Here is a 19530-nt window from a genome sequence, read left to right on the forward strand (position 1 = left end):
GCCATAGAGTTTATGCTACTGGTTGTCCATATATAATGAGGTAGAAAAGCATCATCGAAAGGTGACAATGAGGGAAATTTCACCAAAAATTCCTTGTGCTTCATGAAAATCCCTGTGTCCTGAGTGGATGAATGAAGCTCTGATGCCCCATATCCCTCTGCAAACTGTGTTCCAGTCCACAGTTGCATGTGTTGCCTCTCATTCCATGTACAATGACGTGACTACAGGACCCCATGGCTGGGGTGGTCACATCTACAGAAGAAATGAGACAGGTGGTGGTCTGAGAAAAGAGTAGGGTCAGAGTGAAGAGGTGTTTTTTTAAGGAACAAGAGAAATAAGCTTGAATTTTAAAAGTCAGTTTTTTTTTTCTTTCTGGATGATCATGATTACAAAACAAGGAGAAAAGCTTTTTGCTGGCGAAATTAGTTTTAAGGATGATAATGGATCATCCCATGGGCAGTGGCTGTGATTCTTACAGGTGACTCCATTACGGTAATGTATCACCAGTGACTTCACAGAAGGAAACAATAATACTACAGAGAACACTGCAGGTGCATTTTATGTATCCATCTGTTCGTTTGTTCAATGCACATTATTCAGTATCTGTTATGAGCTCTTTTAAAAATGATCAGGCAACTTCCCTGTGTAAAATCCTTCAGGAACCTCAGGGAGATTAAAAAATTTTGAAACTAGAGAGAAGTACCTTTTACACAACATTTTTTGAGCAAATTTAGATTTTCGTTATATCAGTTTTAAGTAAAACTCAGTATTCCAAAACATTTGGTTAGCCGACACACCTCTCCGCCTGCTATTTTCACAAGCAGCCCTCCCTCAAAATTTACTGAAGAATCAGGACAATGGCAGGGCCATGACTCTCAACTTCTCTCCCCTTTTATCTCCCTACAGGGGGTTTTGCTAAGCCAATAGGGGAACCAAAGACATTTCCCGTCAGTAATGATGAGGGAAGTGAAACAGTCTGTAACCTCGTCAGTGGCGTCATATTGAAAAACTTGTCACCACCAGCATCATTAAAAGGTAAAGAACATTCGGCCTGGCGTTCATTTTCCAGGACCCAGACCCCCTCTGCTTCCCCAAGGATGACTACCTAAAAAAGGGTACAGGAAGGCGGTAACAGATTGGGGGTCTGGCGGCTTTCACGCTGCCTGAGGCCGAGGGAAGTCTCCACCGTAGGCTTGGCTGTTCTGCGGCTAATTAGGAGCTGCCTTACCCCCACGCATATGCTGGCGTCTGATTTGAACAAAGTTTTGTTAAACTGCAGGAAAGGAGGAGGTGTAGGACATTTTCAACTAAACAGAAACCAAATAATGAGAGAAAACAGAATCAAATACTCCAACTTTTTCTGTCATCTACTTTTATAAGAAATGACTAGGGGATTTGTATCAGATGTACTATTATTATTTTAAGGAAAAATGACTCTCAAGCAATGTTTTAGTATGCATTCAGCTCCACCCACGTCATGCCATTGACAAATGACTTCACGTGTTTTGAAGGATGACCTAGGAACGCCTCAAGGCTATCAGTCTTCAAAACAGCATCATGTGGGCTTTATTCACTATGTCCACTCAAGTAGGAAGGTGGTCTAACTTAGCTTGTACAGTGTTCTGTTCAAATTTTGTCCCTGGGGAGGGTGATGGAGTAGAAGGAAATCCTGGTCGTGACGTCCAGGAAGCCACATGAGCTATACTTGGGCTTAGATGAGAAGATGGGATTGGAACTAGGAACTCTGACACTTCCGTGAGTGTAGAGGTGGTAATGGATTGTCGCAAGAATAAATCAATCTCGGGGGAAGAGAGAGAAGCCTTCTGGCTAGGAAGTTCCAGAAGAAGGAGTAGCTAGAGAAGACGACAGAGAAGGACCCGCTGGAAGGGCAGAGGTAGAATGCAGGCGGCCAGCCCCAGTCCTTCTGAGTGCGGTGGCCCGCCAGGACCTCTCCTCTCCTCACAAACCCTTGCACAGCAACAGAACCCTAGGAGTTGGTCTTTTTTTCGTCTGGCCATTGTGCCATGCGTTGTTTTAGACCACAGCACCGGCATGTCTCTGCTCCCAGCACGGTGCTCCTGTGAAGGTGCTAAGCACGCCTTTGCTTTGGCTGAGCTTGGCTTGGTTTCTGGGCACAAGAGCCGCAGAGCAGCGGGCCTGTGATCCCCTCTAGAACGCATCTGGTAAAGACAGACGACTCATCCCCACTGTGTGGCTCTCCGCCTGCAGAAACCTGTCTGGTGCAGCTGGATAGCATGAGCCTCTCCTACCAGATGCTGGTGAGGTACGCTGCCGTGGCCGCCGTAGCCAGCCTGACCTTCACCACGGGGCTGCTGCTAGAGATCCTCCCGTGCTGGAACATGAAGATGATGACCAAGGCCCTGGCGGGTCTCGTGAAGTCCGGTGTCTTTGGCTGTTTCCGGAGCAGCAAGGAGCTCCGGATGGCTTTAGCGCACAATGAGGCCTCGTTTGAGGTGCACCACCGCTCCGGCTGCCTGAAGCCCAGGGAAGGAGTGGGTAAGCAGAGCCTGGAAGCATGGCCCATGTTTCCTCTTAGTTAAAGGCACGTCTAAAATCGCAGAAGTGATCTGTATTGTACAGCAGGAGCCGTTTCCCACTGCCTGGCTGAAAACCCTTTCTGTTCCCTCCAGCTCCCGGCGAGCAGGAAGAGCTTCGTGAACTGGAGAGCAAGGTGATCGAGTGCCACATCATTCGGTTCTGCAGGCCTGTGATGCAGAAAACAGCCTACGAGCTGTGGCTGAAGGACCAGAAGAGAGCTATGCACTTGACATGTGCCCGCTTCTTAGAGGAAAACGCCCACAGGTGTGACCGCTGCCACGGCAGGGACTTCATTCCCTTTCACCACTTCGTGGTGGACACCCGGCTCAACGCTTTGGACATGGACACCATTAAGGAGATGGCTAAGTCCTACGGATTTCAAAGTAAGCTTACTTTACTTTAATCAGTCCTAACTGCTCCTGGGGAATGTGGAGACTAAGACGTGGAAGGAGAGGGTCTGGATCTTGATGGTGCTGAGGCCCCCAAGACTTGGGAGTGACAAATGATGAGACGTGAGCCACGTGGGCCCACGGGGCAGGGGCGTGTGCCCGGGTCTAGCAGGACCAGTCTCACTGCGAGACTGTCAGGGACGATCTGGGGATAAGGACTGTGACCAGAAATCAAATGAAGATATCCGGAGGGATAAAACAGACCCAGCTTAACTCACATGGAGGATGGAGTCCAAGGGGTGGGGCCCGACACAATGGAAGGGGAGCAGAGCAGGTCTGTGAGGGTGCTCTTGGCAGATAGGAACGTGTCTGCTATGAAACAGGGTTCCAGCAGAAAAAGATCAAGTGGGAGAGAATCATGCAAGGTTAAGCAGGTCAAGGCTCCAGAAAAGAGGGTCAGGGCTCAGGGCAGGGACTTGGGACCACCCGTGAAGCCAAAGTAAAAGTCACAAGCTGTGAGCACAAAGGAGCCCCAGGGCCTGGGACACACAGCGGAGGACGCAAGGGGCATGCGGACCAGGGACTGTCTCTGCCGGCGCGATGGGCCTGGGGCTTAGGGGGGCACCACCAGCCCCTGTGCTCACTCATGGGTGGCCACGGAGCACCCAGTGGGCTGCCTGCCCTGGTCAAAGGCCCTGGCAGGGAGAGCAGAGGCTACAGGTAGAGGATTCCTGTATTATAAGGGTATTCAAAACCGGGAAGGAATGTAAGGAAAGGGCCTAGCACATAGTAGGTACAAAATAAATACTTATTCTCTATTTTACATGCATACTCATTTGATCTTCGTATCAACCCTCCATGGTGGAGCATTATTTTCATCTCATACACAAGAAAATTGAGGTTCTGGCAGAAGACTAAAGAGCTTGTCCAACCACACAAAACGAGTAGCAGATTTTACTCAAAAGCCAAGTGGATGTGATTCCCAAGCTCACGCTGTGCTCACTCCCCGAGCTTCCCCAAGTGCAGGGTTGACTTTTAGGTGATACAGGCTGTAGGGTCTGGAAGAGATGCACAGACACAGAATTCGGTACAAATCAGAGAGGAAAGTGATTCCCTTTCAACTGTGTTCTGATACTTGATCAAAAACAAACAAACAAACAGCTACGCACTGCGGCGCAAGCCTGTCCTTACGCCTGTTCCGACGCTGGCCGGGCTCCCCTCCTGAGAAATAAGACCAGGCTTTGGACCACGAGGGCCCAAGTCCCCTGAGGGCTTGGGCACAGAATGACAGGACCTGAGCAGCAGTCCCACCCCAGCGGGGCAGGGAAAATGATGTCAGGGGACATACGAGCAGCTGAGTCGAGGGTTATTACATTTCCCCTCATGCACTGATTTTTCCAAAATCAGATATTTTATTATTGTTATTGTGAAAGTAGTATGTGGGTAACATGATGCTGAACTTGAAATCTGTGCCAAGCACCAATAAACAAGGGATGGTGCAATCTAAGTACTGCATCCTAGACCCTTAGGACAGAGCCGAACTCAGCAACAGCTTTTCAGCAGGACAGGAGCATCGGCGGAGGGTGGACGGCCAGAACAGCACAGGTGCGGCAGGGCCGGTGGGGGAGAGCTGCAGGGGGTGCGTGCCCAGCCGGCTGCCAGGGACAAGGGAAGGGCAAGGGGCTGTTGCCCACCGTGTGGGATCCATGTCTTTATACGGTGCAGATGCTTCCTGAGATCGGAAAACTGTAGGCGGACAGGTTTATGGAAAAGAGACTCAAGGGTTCAGTTTGGATCACGTTCGTTTGTAAATGCCCGGTAGGCGCCCAGTGTCAGTCGCCACGGAGGCATTTTGGCAGATGAATCTGTAGTGAAGGGTGGATACCCGGGCTTAGCTATATAAAGCCGAAAGCTCCGACATATAAATGGAATTTAAACTCATGGGCAGGTGAAATTATCTAGGGAGAAGTTTGGATAGAGCAGGGACCCCAGACCAAACTGAGGCTTACCACACCTGGGACGCAGGGGCAGGCCCCGTGAGGGAGGGGACCAGGGATGGCGCTTCCGAGCTGGGCAAAGGAGGGAGTGGCCGGTCACACTAAAGGCCACTGAGAGGTGTGGTAAGATGGGGACAAAGTGTAACCTGTGGAACTGGTAACACGGTGGCCACTGGGGACACAGACAAGAGCAGTTTGAGAGGAGGAGGAGGAGGAGGGCGTAACTCAGTTCATTCGGCTTCTGGCTGCTGGAGAGACCCCGTGGGGTTTAGGGGAGGCGGGCAGGTTCGCGCTCACACAGCGTGAGAAGGACGACAGAGGTCGGCACAGGGGCCGATGGCCGGTCCGGAGTCGGGGACTGATTCCATGGGGACAGGGCCCAGAAGGCGTCCAGAAGAAGGTGCTTAGGCCACATTTGTGGAAACTAAAAGCTCCAAAGGCTAACGCACTCGCCTCGGAGCCGGAAGACCTAGGCTCCCGTCCTCCCACCGCCTGGCCGGCCCTCGGGGGCAGGTCCGCCCCCCTGGGATTCCTCCTCCTCCCTGCGGGAGGCGGCCAGGTTACAGTCCTCACCTGCCTTCCGTCCTGAGATGATTACGGAATTTTCGAGCCTATTGAAATCTGGATAGACGGAAGTTACAAAATTCAAGGTTCTCTGCCCTTTAGTGAGCCTTTGGGGCATTGCATTTAAATGTCTGTATTTCTCCAATAGAAACGGACGTCACTTTCCTCGGGATCGTGAATCTGTAGTTTCATTGCGGCAGGGTGAATGGGCGGGGGACGATGTTGCCATCTCTAACGAACCCCCATTTCAGGGCTTACCAGAATAGATAGTTTCTCTCCTACACATGTAATGACAAGCGGCCTTGCACACAGTAAGTCAGGGACCCGGGCTGCCTCCATTTTGAGGTCTATCCCTTACATCCTCACAATCATTTGTTTTCTGGTGGAAGGAGAGGATGGAGAAGATTCCTAACCATCCAAGCTCAGAGGTGCCATATATTGCCTCTGACCCAATGCCATTTTTAACTGATCACGTGGCTTCCCCTAGGCTGAACATCCTGGCCGGACCACAGTTACCATGTCCTGAGAGCGGAACAAGTCCCTCTGGTGGACACGAGGCTTCTGTGCCACATGGAACATTCCAGTGACCCCCACAACTCATCTGTTTGTTTTCTAGCTGAAGAAGAGACCACCTTCTCCAAAACACAGATTCCTAAGAGATCTGAGATATTTCCTGAAAATCTCAGGTACAGGCATATATAATTGTCTAGGAGACGGAACATACACACCGTCACCCGATTCAGAACACGGTTAGACTCGTTTGGTCAGGACTTGGGGCGTCTGAGATAACAGGTGGGGGGTGGACCTGTGGGTTCTGTCCGTAGCTTCTACAGCAGGTTTTATTATCTTGCTCTTTATTAGTTTTTAAAGATATTTTCATATCAAAAGCTACACTCTGTCTACCAACCATTATTCCTATCTGTTTCTGCATTTGGACAGTCCTGAAGAAATAAGAGAAAAGATCCTGAATTTCTTTGACACCATTATAGCAAAAATGAAGACCCCTGAGAAGGACCTCGTCCCTCCAGAGCCCTGCCGGTGCGAGGAGATCCTGGAGACTGTCTTCAGGCCTCTGGCCTACCACTTTCTGGCTTTGGGAGAAAACAACAAAGCCTTGTATTACTTCCTAGAAATTGCGTCTGCTTATCTCACCCTGGGTGATAATTACATGGTAAGCATCTCTGCCCAGCCCCCTCTCCCCTAAACAGGCCAACTTACAGACACAGAGCCAGAAGGGAAGCTCTCTGTGCTTTTTTTATTCCTTTGGGTTCTTGATTCCCACCAGCACCCCTTCCCTTTGAAAATCAAATTGCTCGGAAGGGAAATGACCTGAGATTGAGAAAAGAAAGAACACTTGGAAACTAGCATCATTTAAAATATCGCCACCTGTAGAAACTTGCTGTGAGCTGTCTACCTGCATGGGGGGACTGTCACATCTCATTCCCAAAATGGTGCAAAGAGGACTCTTGGGATGAACGCGTCAGTTCCGGGAGGGGCTTTCTCAGTGTCCCGGCGGCATCTGCCCAAACACCCGTGAACGCAAACGCCTGTGGGTCTGGAGAAGGACCCGTCTGGCTCTGATCCTGCTGATCCTCAGAGGCTCAGGAACTCTGCCTCCATGTAATCCGTGCTAAATCACCATACATACCTTCAGACCACAGAGCACCAGTGAGTGTCGCTCCGGGATCACCGTAACCAAGATTCCAGGACACTGTGTCCTTGGGCAGACGGGGATTCAATGCATATAACAAAGCGACACTGATTCACCATTGAGTAAGTGGGAAACGCTCAGCTGCCCAAAGCTAAACAGGCTTTTTTACTTGCAGAGATTTCAGGGCCTTAATACACTAAGACCCACGTAAACCTCCCTGAGTATCAGGCTCGGGTGCAGCAACTGCGTTTCTCAAACTTATGTGACCTTAGGTCACTTTTCGTAGAGCAGCTGCTGGACTGACCCTCCCTGGCCTCACATGAGGAAACGCCTCTCTGGGCTCGCTTCACCTGCCTCCAGCCGGCTTCAGGAACTTTCACACACCTGAGGAGCCACGCGCGGTCCGTGCCCCCAGCGGGGATCCATTCCCTACCTCCAGCTGCTGCTCGTCACAGCCGCCTCAGCAAACCCTCACACCGGGGAGTCATACACAATTCAAAAACTAAACCGTTAAACATTGCATCTGTCTTCGCAAAAAAGCCCCAGTCTTGTCAAGTATTTACGTTACGAATGCAAATCACCTACTCATGTTGTATATGCATGTGTGGGGAGGAGGGCCTGGGAGTCCCAGGAAGAGAAGGTTCGGGTAGCCCTAGGGGCCAAATGCTGAAGCTGCACACGCCCCCACTTCACCCCGCAGGGCGTAGGACTGGTCAGGAAGACAAGGGCGGCAAGCAGAGCCCTGGCGCAAGGCCCCAGGACGGGCCATTTGCAACCCCTCTCCCATCAAAGAGAGTCTGCGCTGGTGGCCAACTGACGTCTCCCTCCTGCCCAGTACTCACAGCACACAGGCTGCGTAAGCCAGGGCAGCACCGCCTCACCTTCTCCCCCCAACGTCCAGCCTTGCCTCGCCCTCTCATGCGCCAAGACCCCCAACACCGTCTGACAATGTCAGAGGAGGTCGAGGATGAAGTGGGCACTGCTCAGAGCCTTAGCCTCCTCTCCTGCCTCCCAGCGATGGCCCCGGCAAAGGGGGTTCCCAACTCGTTCCGAAAGTAGGGGCTGGCTGCTCTGAGATGTGGGGCTGCTTGGGTGGGTGCGCACTGGAAATAGGGAGTGGGGATGGAGTCGCCGAAAGGGGAGACTGCAGGTAATGCGACCTATGTGGCCACATTAGGAAAGGGGTTGCTTTCCAGATTCTTCCTCCAGAACAAGGGATACAGCAAAGATGGGCATGCAGGTGGCCTGTCCCTCAGAGGGAGCCGTGCCCACCCGGGTCCGGCCCAGAGGTCGGAGCCTGTCTAATGGAGCGTGGGGCAGCGTGGAGGTGGGGCCTGCAGCGCCCACTCCTCCTCCGGGGGTCTGGGCAGCGCTGCACTGCTGGCCGGGTCCTGCCCACCCAACACTGTGCCTCCCTTGCGTTGCTTCCAGGTGTACGTGTATCTGAACGAGGGAGAGAGGCTGCTCAAGACACTCAAGAAGGAAAACTCCTGGAGTCAGACTTTTGAGTCAGCTACGTTTTATAGCTTCAAAGGCCAGGTAAGAAACCGCTGAAACATGTTATTTATCGCTTATAACTTACACAGCACAAGGAGAAGCCACCCCCGTCCTCTCCATGTCCTCCCATCCTCAGCCTCAGGTCCGTTCTGAGACTCCAGAGCCCCAAGCCCTGGCCTGGTCCAAGCCTTTGCCACCATCACACATCAGCAGCAAGATCTTCCTCATCCTCCCACTTGACATCTTTATGAAATATTTTTCTAACAACCTCCAAAAATGGACATGCATGGGTAAACATTTCCTCCGAGGTTGGCTATATATGCAATGAAGATGCTTAATAAGCCTAATAATCAACCCGCCTTCCAAGCGTATATCCAATAAACACCTACTCTCACGCCAGGCATGGGGCGGGTGTCGTACTGGGCCCTCCGTCACCGCTCTGACAGGAGCACCTGCACTGTCGGGACGCACACACAGTCCAGATCACCCGCTTCTTTGCTCCCTCTCCTCCCTGCCCCCTGCAGGTCTGTTTCACCGAGGGCCAGATGGTGCTCGCCAAGAAGATGCTGAGGAAGGCGCTGAGGCTGCTCAACCGAGTCTTCCCTTGCAACCTAATATCCCTGTTTCTCCAGACCCACGTGGAGAAAAATCGACACTTCCATTACATGAGTCAGCCGGTGCACAAGAGCCTGCTGCCGGGGTAAGGGAAGGGGCAGGGGGAGCTGGGCGTCCCCCCCACTCAGAGGCGGCAGCCCACATGCTCCCCCCATCAGCCCCAGGCCTGGGCCGCATGGACGGGGGTGCCCCTGGGCCAGGGCTGGCTGCCCCAGGACACGTCCCAGGCAGCTTTTGGGAAAGGGTGGCCCGGCGACACCAGCACACAGGAGCCTCAGCAAGGGAGCGCCAGTCCCTCCCCACCCAGCTCTCCCCACAAGCCCCTGGCCGGGGGCTCTGACAGAGCCCTGCTCCCTTCTGGGGACACTGGGTCTTGTCCCCACCCCAAAGAGGAAGAGCAGGCCCTGAAGACACTTGCCAGAGGACAGAAAGGCCCACCTGCCCGGGTCTGATGGAGACGTGGGCCAGGTCACGGGGTATCCATCAGCCAGGACTGTACCGTTCAGACTGTCCATGTTGGTGCGTGTACATTTTATCCAGAAAGAACTATAAATAAGAATAATGGGGCAGGGGGCAGGGGAAAGGGCGAGTAGCAGGAGAGATGAACCCGGAGTGGGGATGCGTGTTGAAGCTGAGCGTCGGGTGCCGAGGCTCATTATATCATCTGCTTTACTGTGTGACTGCTTGAACTTTTACACAATAAAAGCTTTTGAACACTTTCCACCTATCTAGCAGTTCCAGGGAATTGCTGCCTTGCTGGGGTCTGGAGAACTGACAGGGCGTGTCTTCCATCCGGGGAAGCCTGGGGGGAAATGAGGTGGAGCTGAGACCCTCGTGGGTCGGGGCAGGGCCCTGGGAATGTGTGCCTGCTGCCTCTGGAGACACAGGGGCTGGGGGCGGGGAGGGGTTCAGCAGAGCCCCTTCCAAGAGGGCGGAGGATTGGAGTCAGGTGACATAGAGACTGCAGGTGAAATACAGGATGCCTATTTAAATGTAAAGTTCAGATAGGCAATTTATCCTTTTTTAGTATATATATGTCACACAAAAAATTTAGGGCATATGCATTCTAAAAAAAAGGATTCATTGCTTTGAAATTCAGATTTAACTGGGAATCCCATATTTTCATTTCCTAAATCTGACCGCCCTGAACTACAGTCACGTTTTGTAGAAGGAATTAGAACTATCTGCACAAGAGAAAAGGTGGGGAGTGCTGATGTGGAAGGAAGCACAGAGCTGTGGGCTAAAAATACTCTCCAAAGGTTCTGATCCAAGAATGAGACAAGAGACGTGTAACGTCAGTTTCTGTGGCCATTGTGAACACCCTGTGTTATAAGGGGTTTATCCTGTGTCTCCTTAGAACCTTTAAAAAATAATTTCCACAAGAAAATCGATGTCATCAGTGTCTAAACTGGAAGTACCTGGAATTCTTCTGGAAGAATCTCTAGGATAGGATATTCCCTCTTCCTTCTTTCTCATCTTGTCTTAAAATCTGCTTTTTGACAAATATTCCTATTTATATATTTTTTTCCTGGTTTTGTTAAATTACTAGTATTGTAGCCACGTTGTTTAGGTTCCCACGTTTGTCACAGATAGAGGGGACTTGGGGCTAGACTATCAGTTAAATGGCTTGTTGAAGCCGGGACTAAGACCCAGACATTCTGGCAGGTGGTTACCCGTCCTTCCTCCGGGCACCTCATCACCAGAGGTTCCCCGGGTCCTGCGACAGTCCGTCCCATCGCTGGGCTGTGTCTTCGTGTGTTTGGGCTGCTGTGACAAAATGCTACAGACTGGCCGGCTCATAAATGGCAGAAGCTTACTGCCCACAGTCCTGGAGGCTGGAAGTCTGTGGTCAGAGTGCCAGCGTGGCTGGCGAGGACCGTCCCAGGGACACCGGCTCCCCTCGGGTCCTTATATGGTGGAAAGGGGCGGGGGCTCTGTTGGGTGTCTTTACTAAGGGCACTAATCCCTTTCAGGAAGGCCCCACCGGTGACCTGCTCGCCCCCCAGAGGTTGGGAGTCAACATGTGGATTTTGAGAGGATGCATTCAGACCACAGCAGAAAGGAATTGTTAAAAATGCCCATTTCCTTGGTGGGGCCGGGGCCCGGCTCTGGCAGCCGTGCGCACTGGAGGAAGCACGCTGCCGGGCCAGGCTGCGGCCAGACGGGCTGGGCTCCCGGCTCTCTGCGCCGTCAATTACTCAGCCTGTCTGAGTCTCACCTTCTGCTGGTGTAAAATAGAGTTAATTATTCCTTCCTTCCTTTTACAGGACTGTCATCTGAATCAAATTGATGAATGATATAAATATGCTTTTTACTTAATTAAAAATTTACTCTAGTTGACATATTATTTTCAGGTGTGCAACATACTGACTCAACTAAATGTGCTTTTTTAAAGAATTTCTTTTAAATAGCAATTAACTGACAGGACAGGGGATTTACATAAATTATAATTAATCATCACTAAGGAATTATGGCCCCCATCTTGCAGGAGAAAAAATGTGCTTCACAAAAATTAACGTGCATGTGCTTTCCTGACTTGTAAAGGAGGCAGGCCTCAGACTCGAGTCTGCTTTGACCCCTGAGCCCCACGAGAAAGCTGCTGCCAAGACCACCTTCCTGCCCCATGTGTTCCTCTCTCGGGCAGGAAGAAGAGGCTGGCTCAGCTGTGCCGGCAAGCTGCCTGCCTCTCTTTGCTGTGGCAGATCTACAGCTTAGAGGACTTCTTCCACTACAAGCATTATGGCCACCTGGCGGCGATGACGCAGGTGAACACCGCACTGGAGTCTCAGGATGACTTCCAGGTAGGCCCGTGAACGCCGGTGGGGATTCGAAACGGCGAGGACGCACTGACAGCCTTCCTGGCTGGCAGGCTTTGCCAAGGCCAGCAGTTCAACATTTTGGCCCCAGGGTCACTCACACTCTTACTAGTCACTGAGGACCTCGAAGCTTCTATTGCTATGGGCTGTATCTATCGATGGTGTCATATAACAAAAATAGGTATTTTAAAAATACGTTATTGAAATTTTTTGTTAAAATATTAAATACTTTATTAAATATTTAATATTATAAAATTATAAAATGCTATTAAATTATAAAATATTTTAAAATATTTGATACAAATATTTTTAAATAAAAAATAATAAACCCATTACATAGCAACATATTAACAGTTTTATTGATGAAAAAAACCCTGTATTTCCCCAAACAAAAACCTTAATGAGAAGAGTGGCATGTGTTAAATGTTTGCAAATATCTTACTGTCTGGGTTCCTAGAAGACAGCTACATTCTCCCCCCCTGTACATTTGCCCTGTCGCAGTAGCACACGTTGCCCCCCGAGAACTCCGCTATATACCCATGAGAGAATGGGTGTGAAAAAGGAAAATGTTAAAGGATAATTCTTTTAAAAATGCTAACAGGATGACTCAATACAATATAGAAAGAGCACAGGGCAAAGGTCATACTAAATTCATTAATGAAGGAGAGATCTGGTGAGATGTCAGATCCAGTTCCCAGGGCAGTTCATTTATGAATGGGTGCAAAACTAGTCTAGTCTCTTGAACTCCAAAGAACTTTTGCATTTCTATGAAAAAGAATCATTTACATTATGAGCATTTGCTGCAGCATACAGAGTTATAAAATAGCCCTGACAATGAGACAATGACAGGCCGAGATAACCTTGATGAGTGAGCTGGACAGGACACCTGCTAAGGTGGGTGTTTCGGCCCACTTCAAGGTCTTTCACCATTTTTCCTGATACAAAGAACGTCTTGATAATGATACCAGCTTGGACTTCTCTGCGTACTCCCTAAGGGTCTCAGGGACCTCTAGGGGTCCTGGAACCCTACTGGGACAGCCATGAGTTTAGACCATAAACTGGGAAGTTTTCGATTAGATGAGAAGAACTTGAGACAAGCTCAAGAAATTAAGCTAAATTCAACTCATCTAATGAAAATGACCTGATTCCTTTATAAAAGTATATCAAGCCTGGGTTTCTTCAGGGGCAGTAATTTTTTCTTGGGGTCATTATCAAGAATCAAGGGAAACAGTCAAATACCACTGTGAATGTTGGCAAAGCTGAAATTCCCAGCCAGGTGTCCAGTCAAAAAAGTCATCAAAGCCAGACCAAGCCAAAACAACACAACTGAGTGGATGTCCTGCCCAGCTTGCCTGTCAAGGTTATTGCTGCCCCTACTGGCTTTGGGCTACTGTACAGTTGTTTGCTATAGGAAACTGGCAATAGCGTAAATGACTCTTCTGCATCGAAATGCAGATGCCCAGATTCCTGGCCAGGAGTCTGTCTTTAGCAGCAGCCCCTTTCCGTAGACCACGACACCTCGGTATTTCTGAAGTCTGCCTGGAGTGCTCATCCCCTGACCTCTCCTGGGCTCTCCGCTTGCCAGAGAGTAAAGGACACATCCTCTGTGAGACCATTCTTGACCACCAATGCCTGTCACCATACCTGGGTAACGCTTATCACCACCAGGTAGTCTTCCCTTTGCTCCTTCGTTAGTGTGTGGCCTGAGCCCCCTGCTCAGACACCCGTAGACTCCACGAGAGCTACCTCGTTCACACTCTGATCTCCTAGAACGCTGCCTGGCACAGAGCAGGTGCTCAACAAAGTATTTCTTGAATGAAATGCCTAACTTCTCCTCCACACTCAGGACTGTTTCCCATAAATGTGGAGGAGCCAGCAGGGCCGGGGTGCGGCGGGGGCAAAGGTGGCAGGTTCTAACCGGAAAGTGATCAAAAGATGCCGCCAGCCCCCACTGGGGCGGGGGACGGGCCTGCCTGGAATGCTCCCCTGGGTGTTCGGAGGCAGACGAGCCGCCCAGCACAGGATGACAGGGAGAACCAGAATGGCCCGAGAGGGGGGTGTCGCGGGGACATCTATCCGCGGTGTGACCCCTGGCCAGCTGCACGGCCTCCAGGCTTTGTACCTCCCCATAAAGTGAAGCAGTTGGGTTCAGCTTCTGGGTCCCTGTCCAAGAAGCCCCGGCTTCACTGCAGCGTCGAGTTTCCATTTGCCCAACAGTCCTCACCCCACCCCCCACCATTCCCGCCATCCTTCCCTCTGGTTGCATTATCCCAGTTGTGCTGGATCGGCAATAAAGGATTCCCTAAGACTGCATGATGGGAGGAATTCCAGCAAAAAGTGCTTTTCTGCAGAATGCCCCCCCACCTCCCACCCGCCGGATGGCCCGCCTCGCCCAGTGAGGGGGCTTCCTTAGCAGGGACCACTTTCTCTTCACCTTCTCTAAGCATTTATATTCTGGAGCCACTTGAACTATCATTTGAAAAAGTTGTTTAAAGACTGACCAATTTCTCTTCAATCTTTCAAGTCTAGAAGTAGTCCTTACATTTTTTTAAAGCAAATAAGCAAAACCAACCTTCACTTTCTGTTGCATAACAAAAGCAGGATGTTTACTGTGTCATAAGCAGTATGACACAGTAAACATCCCAGGAACACATTAAAGTGAAAAGCAAAGCCCCTCTTCCCCTCAGATCTCTCATCCGACCCAGCAAATAGGTCACTACTTACCCTTTGGAGTGAATCCTTTCAACTCTTCCTAGGCAATCATATAGCTACAAGCTACTGCTTGTATCTTTCACAAAAAACGAAAATGCTTATATTTTGTTTAAGGACTGTGTGGACAAGAGGGGCCTTTGAGCTTATCCCAGACGATCCAGAAGACAGGTGGCAGAAACCCAACCTAATTCTGTACTGAGCCCGCGGTACAAACGACCAGCTCCATTCCCCAGCTTAATAAACACACGGTCCCTGGCAGACAACAGGGGCTGCCTCCGGGCTTTCTGCTTCAGGCCCCACTTCAGTCCGGCGCATTGTCTTCCCCGCTGCTGCCATTGCAGATCGTTAAGGCCTACCTGGACTATTCGCTGCACCACCAGCTGGCCGGCTACGAGGGCGTGTGGTTCAAGTACGAAGTCCTGGCCATGGAGCAGCTCTTCAACCTTCCCCTGAAAGGCGAGGGCATTGAGATCATCACATACGCGGCCTACACGCTGAGTTACATCAAGTTTATGATGGGCTACCTGGACCTGGCCATTGACTTAGGTAGGGGCCAGCTGGGCAAGAAGGGACTCGGAGATACAAGCCACACCCAGAAGTACACTGGAGTGTTTTTCTTCCCAGGCTCTCGAGCCCACAAGTTGTGCGCCCTGCTCCGAAATCCCAACGAATGCTACATGGTCCTCTGCGGGCTCAGCAAATCTCTCTTCTTGAAAAGCAGGTATTTATCTGGAAGTGTTACCTCGAATTAGGGGGAGGAGGAGGCCACAGGCATTGGTGTTTGGGCTCCCTTTACCCCAGGCACGGGCTGGGGAGGCAGCAGGTGTCGGGTAGGGTGGGGTGACTGATCACCACTGTCTGCGGCTGCTGCTCTTTCTGGGGTTCCTCCATGAGCACCCTCTCCAGACTGCTCTGGCCAGGGACTGGAGGAGAGCCCATCTGCCCCCTGAGGGAATCAGGCCTCCATCACTGCCAGGTGGGGGGAAAGGGAAACGTCTCAGAGCGGAGGCAGTGCCCCCGGAAGAGCACCGAAGACCACAGGCCAGGCCATTCTGGCCTACTTGGGTCACCCTGACACAGATCTGTGGAAAAGCAGCTTGAACAGGGCCAGTCTGAGACCCCGGCACGGATGTGCGGGCCCAAGGGCTGCAGCTCGTCCAGGGTCACCGGCAGTCCGAGCTTGGACCAGGAGTGACCTCTGTCCCTGCTCCCCACTTTTGTCCTGCCGCCCTTTCTTGTCCACAGACATAAGCAGCTGATCCAGGTGCTGGGGCGGCTGTGGGACCTCTCTGTGGCGGAGGAGCACATCTTAAGCAAGGCATTTTTTTATTTTGTGTGCCTGGACATCATGCTTTACTCTGGTAAGCACAGTTCTGAAACCGACAAGAGCCTGGGGTTCGATGCCTGTGTTGGGGTGACAGCCGCCAGGGCGGAGGCTTGGAGACCACTAGGTCTCTGGCAGCAGAGACACAGAACAGGTGAGGGAGCGCCTGGGGTTGTGGGCTGAGACCCCTTCTAGAAGGTGCAGGGATTGCACGTTACCAGCAAGGAGGGGAATTTAGTCCGGATAGTTGAAATGTCTGGTGGGTTTACACACCAGTGACGGTGACTGACAGTCTTACCATGTCCCTTTTACTAGGGCATTTCGATTTTAGCAGGATATACTTAGAACGGCATTGCTCGGGGATGAGCTCCGGGCGCTGGTACGAACTCTTAGTCGTTAGAGAGACTGAGGCCTCGCCCCGCAGTGGGAAATTCTGGGAACCACTTGGCCAGAAAGGTGAGCCCCCTCACCTACCAGTAAAGCTCTCCTGTTTCTCTCTTCTTTTAGGCTTTGTTTATAGGCCATTTGAAGAATGTTTGGATTTCATAAAACAAAACGAAGGCAACAGAATCCTCCGGTTCCAAAGTGGAATCCTCCTGGGACTCTACTCCTGTGTAGCTATCTGGTAACAATATGTTGCATATCACTAAACCCCCGGATTTGAAACTATTGAATCCTAAAGAAGAGTTCTCTGAGCCTTAGGAAAAAAAAAAAAAATAGTATTTCTAGTTTATCCCGAGACAGGGTGAAAGCATCAGAGTGGATTTACGCTCAAAGACTCCTGGGGTTCTAACTCATCCCCTCCAACCGCGGCCTGGGAAGGGACGCCGCCCCGGGTTGTATTCGAGGCAACAAGAGTGCGCCGCGTGCCCCCCGCGCTGGGGTTACCCAGGGCGCGGGAAGGGAGGGTCCTTGCTTCTGGGAGCACAGGGCTTTGCGGGAGGGGAGTAAGCAGCACCCCCGCCCCATCGAATTATACCGAAGCGCTGTGATAGGGCCCACGGCGCAGGACGTGGCCTCTGTCTGCAGGCAAGTGGGCTTCCAGACGCTGCGCCCCTGCAACAGACTTACCCCCCGGGCAGCAGGCCGTTCCGGGAACGGCGGGTCGCCCACCGACGCGGCCCCCTTCCAGGCAGGGCAGAGAAGCGCGGCGCCCCGCGGGCCTCTGGGCTTGGGCCGGCCACGGGCCGGGTGCCGAGCCTCACCTGCGCTCCCGGCGCCGGACCTCCCACCGCGCGGCTCCTCCCGCCGGAAGGCGCGGCCGGGCAGGGGCGCTGCTCCGCCCCGTGCGGCTCCCGCCCCTGCGGGACCCCAGGCCTGAGCGGGGAGGTGCCCCCGCCAAGCCCGAGGCGTAACCTTAACCCGCTGGGACTCTCACCCGGTGAACCGGCAGCTGCCGCCCCCGCTCCAGAGCCGCGGCCCCAGGGGGGGTCGGGGTCCCTCCCTGCCCGGTTCCCCATCTCAGGTCACACAGCAGCCACGTCCTCCAGTGTTTAGAGGCCTGGTGATGGGACTGAATGACATTCTCCATGAAGAACGTCAGTGGGAAGACGTTCTCGACGTAGGGCCACAAACTAGGGGCAGTTCCAAACTTGAACAGAAATCCCCTCTTGTTATGGATCCCTTGGGAGAAATTAAAACACAAAAGTTCATTACCTCTGCCAAAGTCCAAAGAAATTACAGTTCAAGGTCAAATTAACTTGCCCGTGTGAGTTAAGCGTCAGGGAACAGAGCCCAGAAGTCATCCTCATTTCTTTCCCCATTTTACCCGGAGAGGGCTTTTGACAGCCATGCCCTTAGCCAGGGCTTCTCCCTGCTCTGGGCGCATCCCCACAGTCTGTCTGATTCCACGGAGCTGGACTGGACTGGAGAGGGTGCGTCCCTAAGGGGGCCCCCAGGGGACACGCTGGTCCTGGTCCGGGACCCGCACTCCCACCAGTACCAGCCTGGACTGTCTCTCTTTGGACCTGGAGCGGTTCCTTCAAGCCCTAGAATGTATAGATCCAAATACCTGATCTTCACTTTTTAAGGTGTCCAACAAGTTAAATAAATGGTGGCTAATATTACCGAGCATTTCCAAGGATTCTATTCATCTCAAACCACGAAAAAAAATCCTATTCTTTCCTTGCTCCAGAGCACATGATTTCCTCAGGGTGGGCAGGCGGCCGGCTTCCAGAGGCCCAGTGCTAGGGGCAACTCCTCCGGAGGGACCGCTGGGGAGGGGCAGTCCACCCCAAGGGAGATGCTGAGTTTTCTTACTCCTCTGTCATGGTGCAGGTATGCCAGACTCCAGGAATGGAACTACTTTCATGAATTTTCTGATGCAGTCAAAAATCTAGTGCCAAGAAGAACCCCGACAGCTCTATACTACGAAGGGATCAGTAGGTACCTGGAGGGGCAGGTTCTCCACCTCCAAAGCAAAATCAAAGAGCAGCCCAGCAGTGCTCAGGAAAGTGGTACTGAGGTGCTCAAGGTGAGGTCCCCTCTCTGCTTTCTGGGATGAATCCCTCCTTCCATTTCTGCCTGTCTCCTGGGATAATTATTTTCCCTGGTAACAGAATTCGTACATATTTACAGCACAAATTTTTGAAGGCAACCCTTTCCCCTCAAATTAGAAGAAGCTCTAAGTGCCCACAACCTTACTCCTCAGAGACAACCACCTTTTACATACCGAGATACCACTTTTTAAGTTTTTTTCTATGTGCATATGTATGTGTGCATTTCCATTTTTTAAGCTATCAATAAGATGTTATGAATGATTTCCTGCCATTAAGTTGTATTTTTACACCACTAGCTAAAAGCATAGTAGTTGACCTTATAGATATACTAATAGTTAATATTGCCTATTCTTTGATAGTTTCTGTGGTGTTCTACCACTATTACTGGGATAAATATCTTGGTAGATAAGTGTTTGCACACAGAAATTTCAAATACTCAATTGGTATGTATACGCACCCGGAACTGGGTGCTATGCTACAAGAATGAGCAAATTAGACCCGGACCCACCTCCCAAGGTTTACAGCTGGTGTGTGCAAGCCCCTGAGAGGGGGAGCGCTGAATCTCTGGGGCCGGCTTGACACTTGTTGGCCTCGTTCACTTAAAACAGGAGCCCAGGTGTACGTGTTTTCCATTGCTGCTTCCCCAAGCGCCACAGACTTACCAGCATAGGCAACCCTCGCTTACCATCTCCCTGTTGGCAGGTTGGCAGTCTGGAGGCGCTGATCAGGTTCCCTGCCAGGGTGTTTATTCCAAGGCTAAAATCAAGGTGTCAGCTGAGCTATCACCTCACCATCAGGCAAGAACCTGCTTCCAAGTTCCCTGAGGCTGAAGGCAGAATCTAGATGCTGACAATTTAAAGGCGCATCCCTATTTCGGAGATGTTGAAATGTTCCCAAACGAGACATCT

The 19530-nt window shown here is 51.5% G+C and overlaps 1 protein-coding gene across 1 annotated transcript in view; it reads left to right on the top strand.

Annotated features, from left to right (window-relative positions):
- ADCY10 (adenylate cyclase 10) overlaps window positions 1-19530 on the top strand; it is a 58856-nt gene that overhangs the window by 35112 nt on the left and 4214 nt on the right. Inside the window, exons 18-30 of the mRNA XM_057495167.1 lie at window positions 907-1035; window positions 2230-2517; window positions 2652-2942; window positions 6126-6195; window positions 6449-6680; window positions 8592-8699; window positions 9182-9357; window positions 11917-12073; window positions 15142-15346; window positions 15425-15521; window positions 16046-16161; window positions 16632-16749; window positions 18402-18597. Coding sequence (XP_057351150.1) covers window positions 907-1035; window positions 2230-2517; window positions 2652-2942; window positions 6126-6195; window positions 6449-6680; window positions 8592-8699; window positions 9182-9357; window positions 11917-12073; window positions 15142-15346; window positions 15425-15521; window positions 16046-16161; window positions 16632-16749; window positions 18402-18597 — 2183 coding nt within the window. The remainder of the gene's footprint in view (window positions 1-906; window positions 1036-2229; window positions 2518-2651; window positions 2943-6125; window positions 6196-6448; window positions 6681-8591; window positions 8700-9181; window positions 9358-11916; window positions 12074-15141; window positions 15347-15424; window positions 15522-16045; window positions 16162-16631; window positions 16750-18401; window positions 18598-19530) is intronic.

The sequence above is a fragment of the Manis pentadactyla genome, chromosome 19 (genome assembly GCF_030020395.1).
Source record: "Manis pentadactyla isolate mManPen7 chromosome 19, mManPen7.hap1, whole genome shotgun sequence".
NCBI classification, from domain to species: Eukaryota; Metazoa; Chordata; class Mammalia; order Pholidota; family Manidae; genus Manis; species Manis pentadactyla.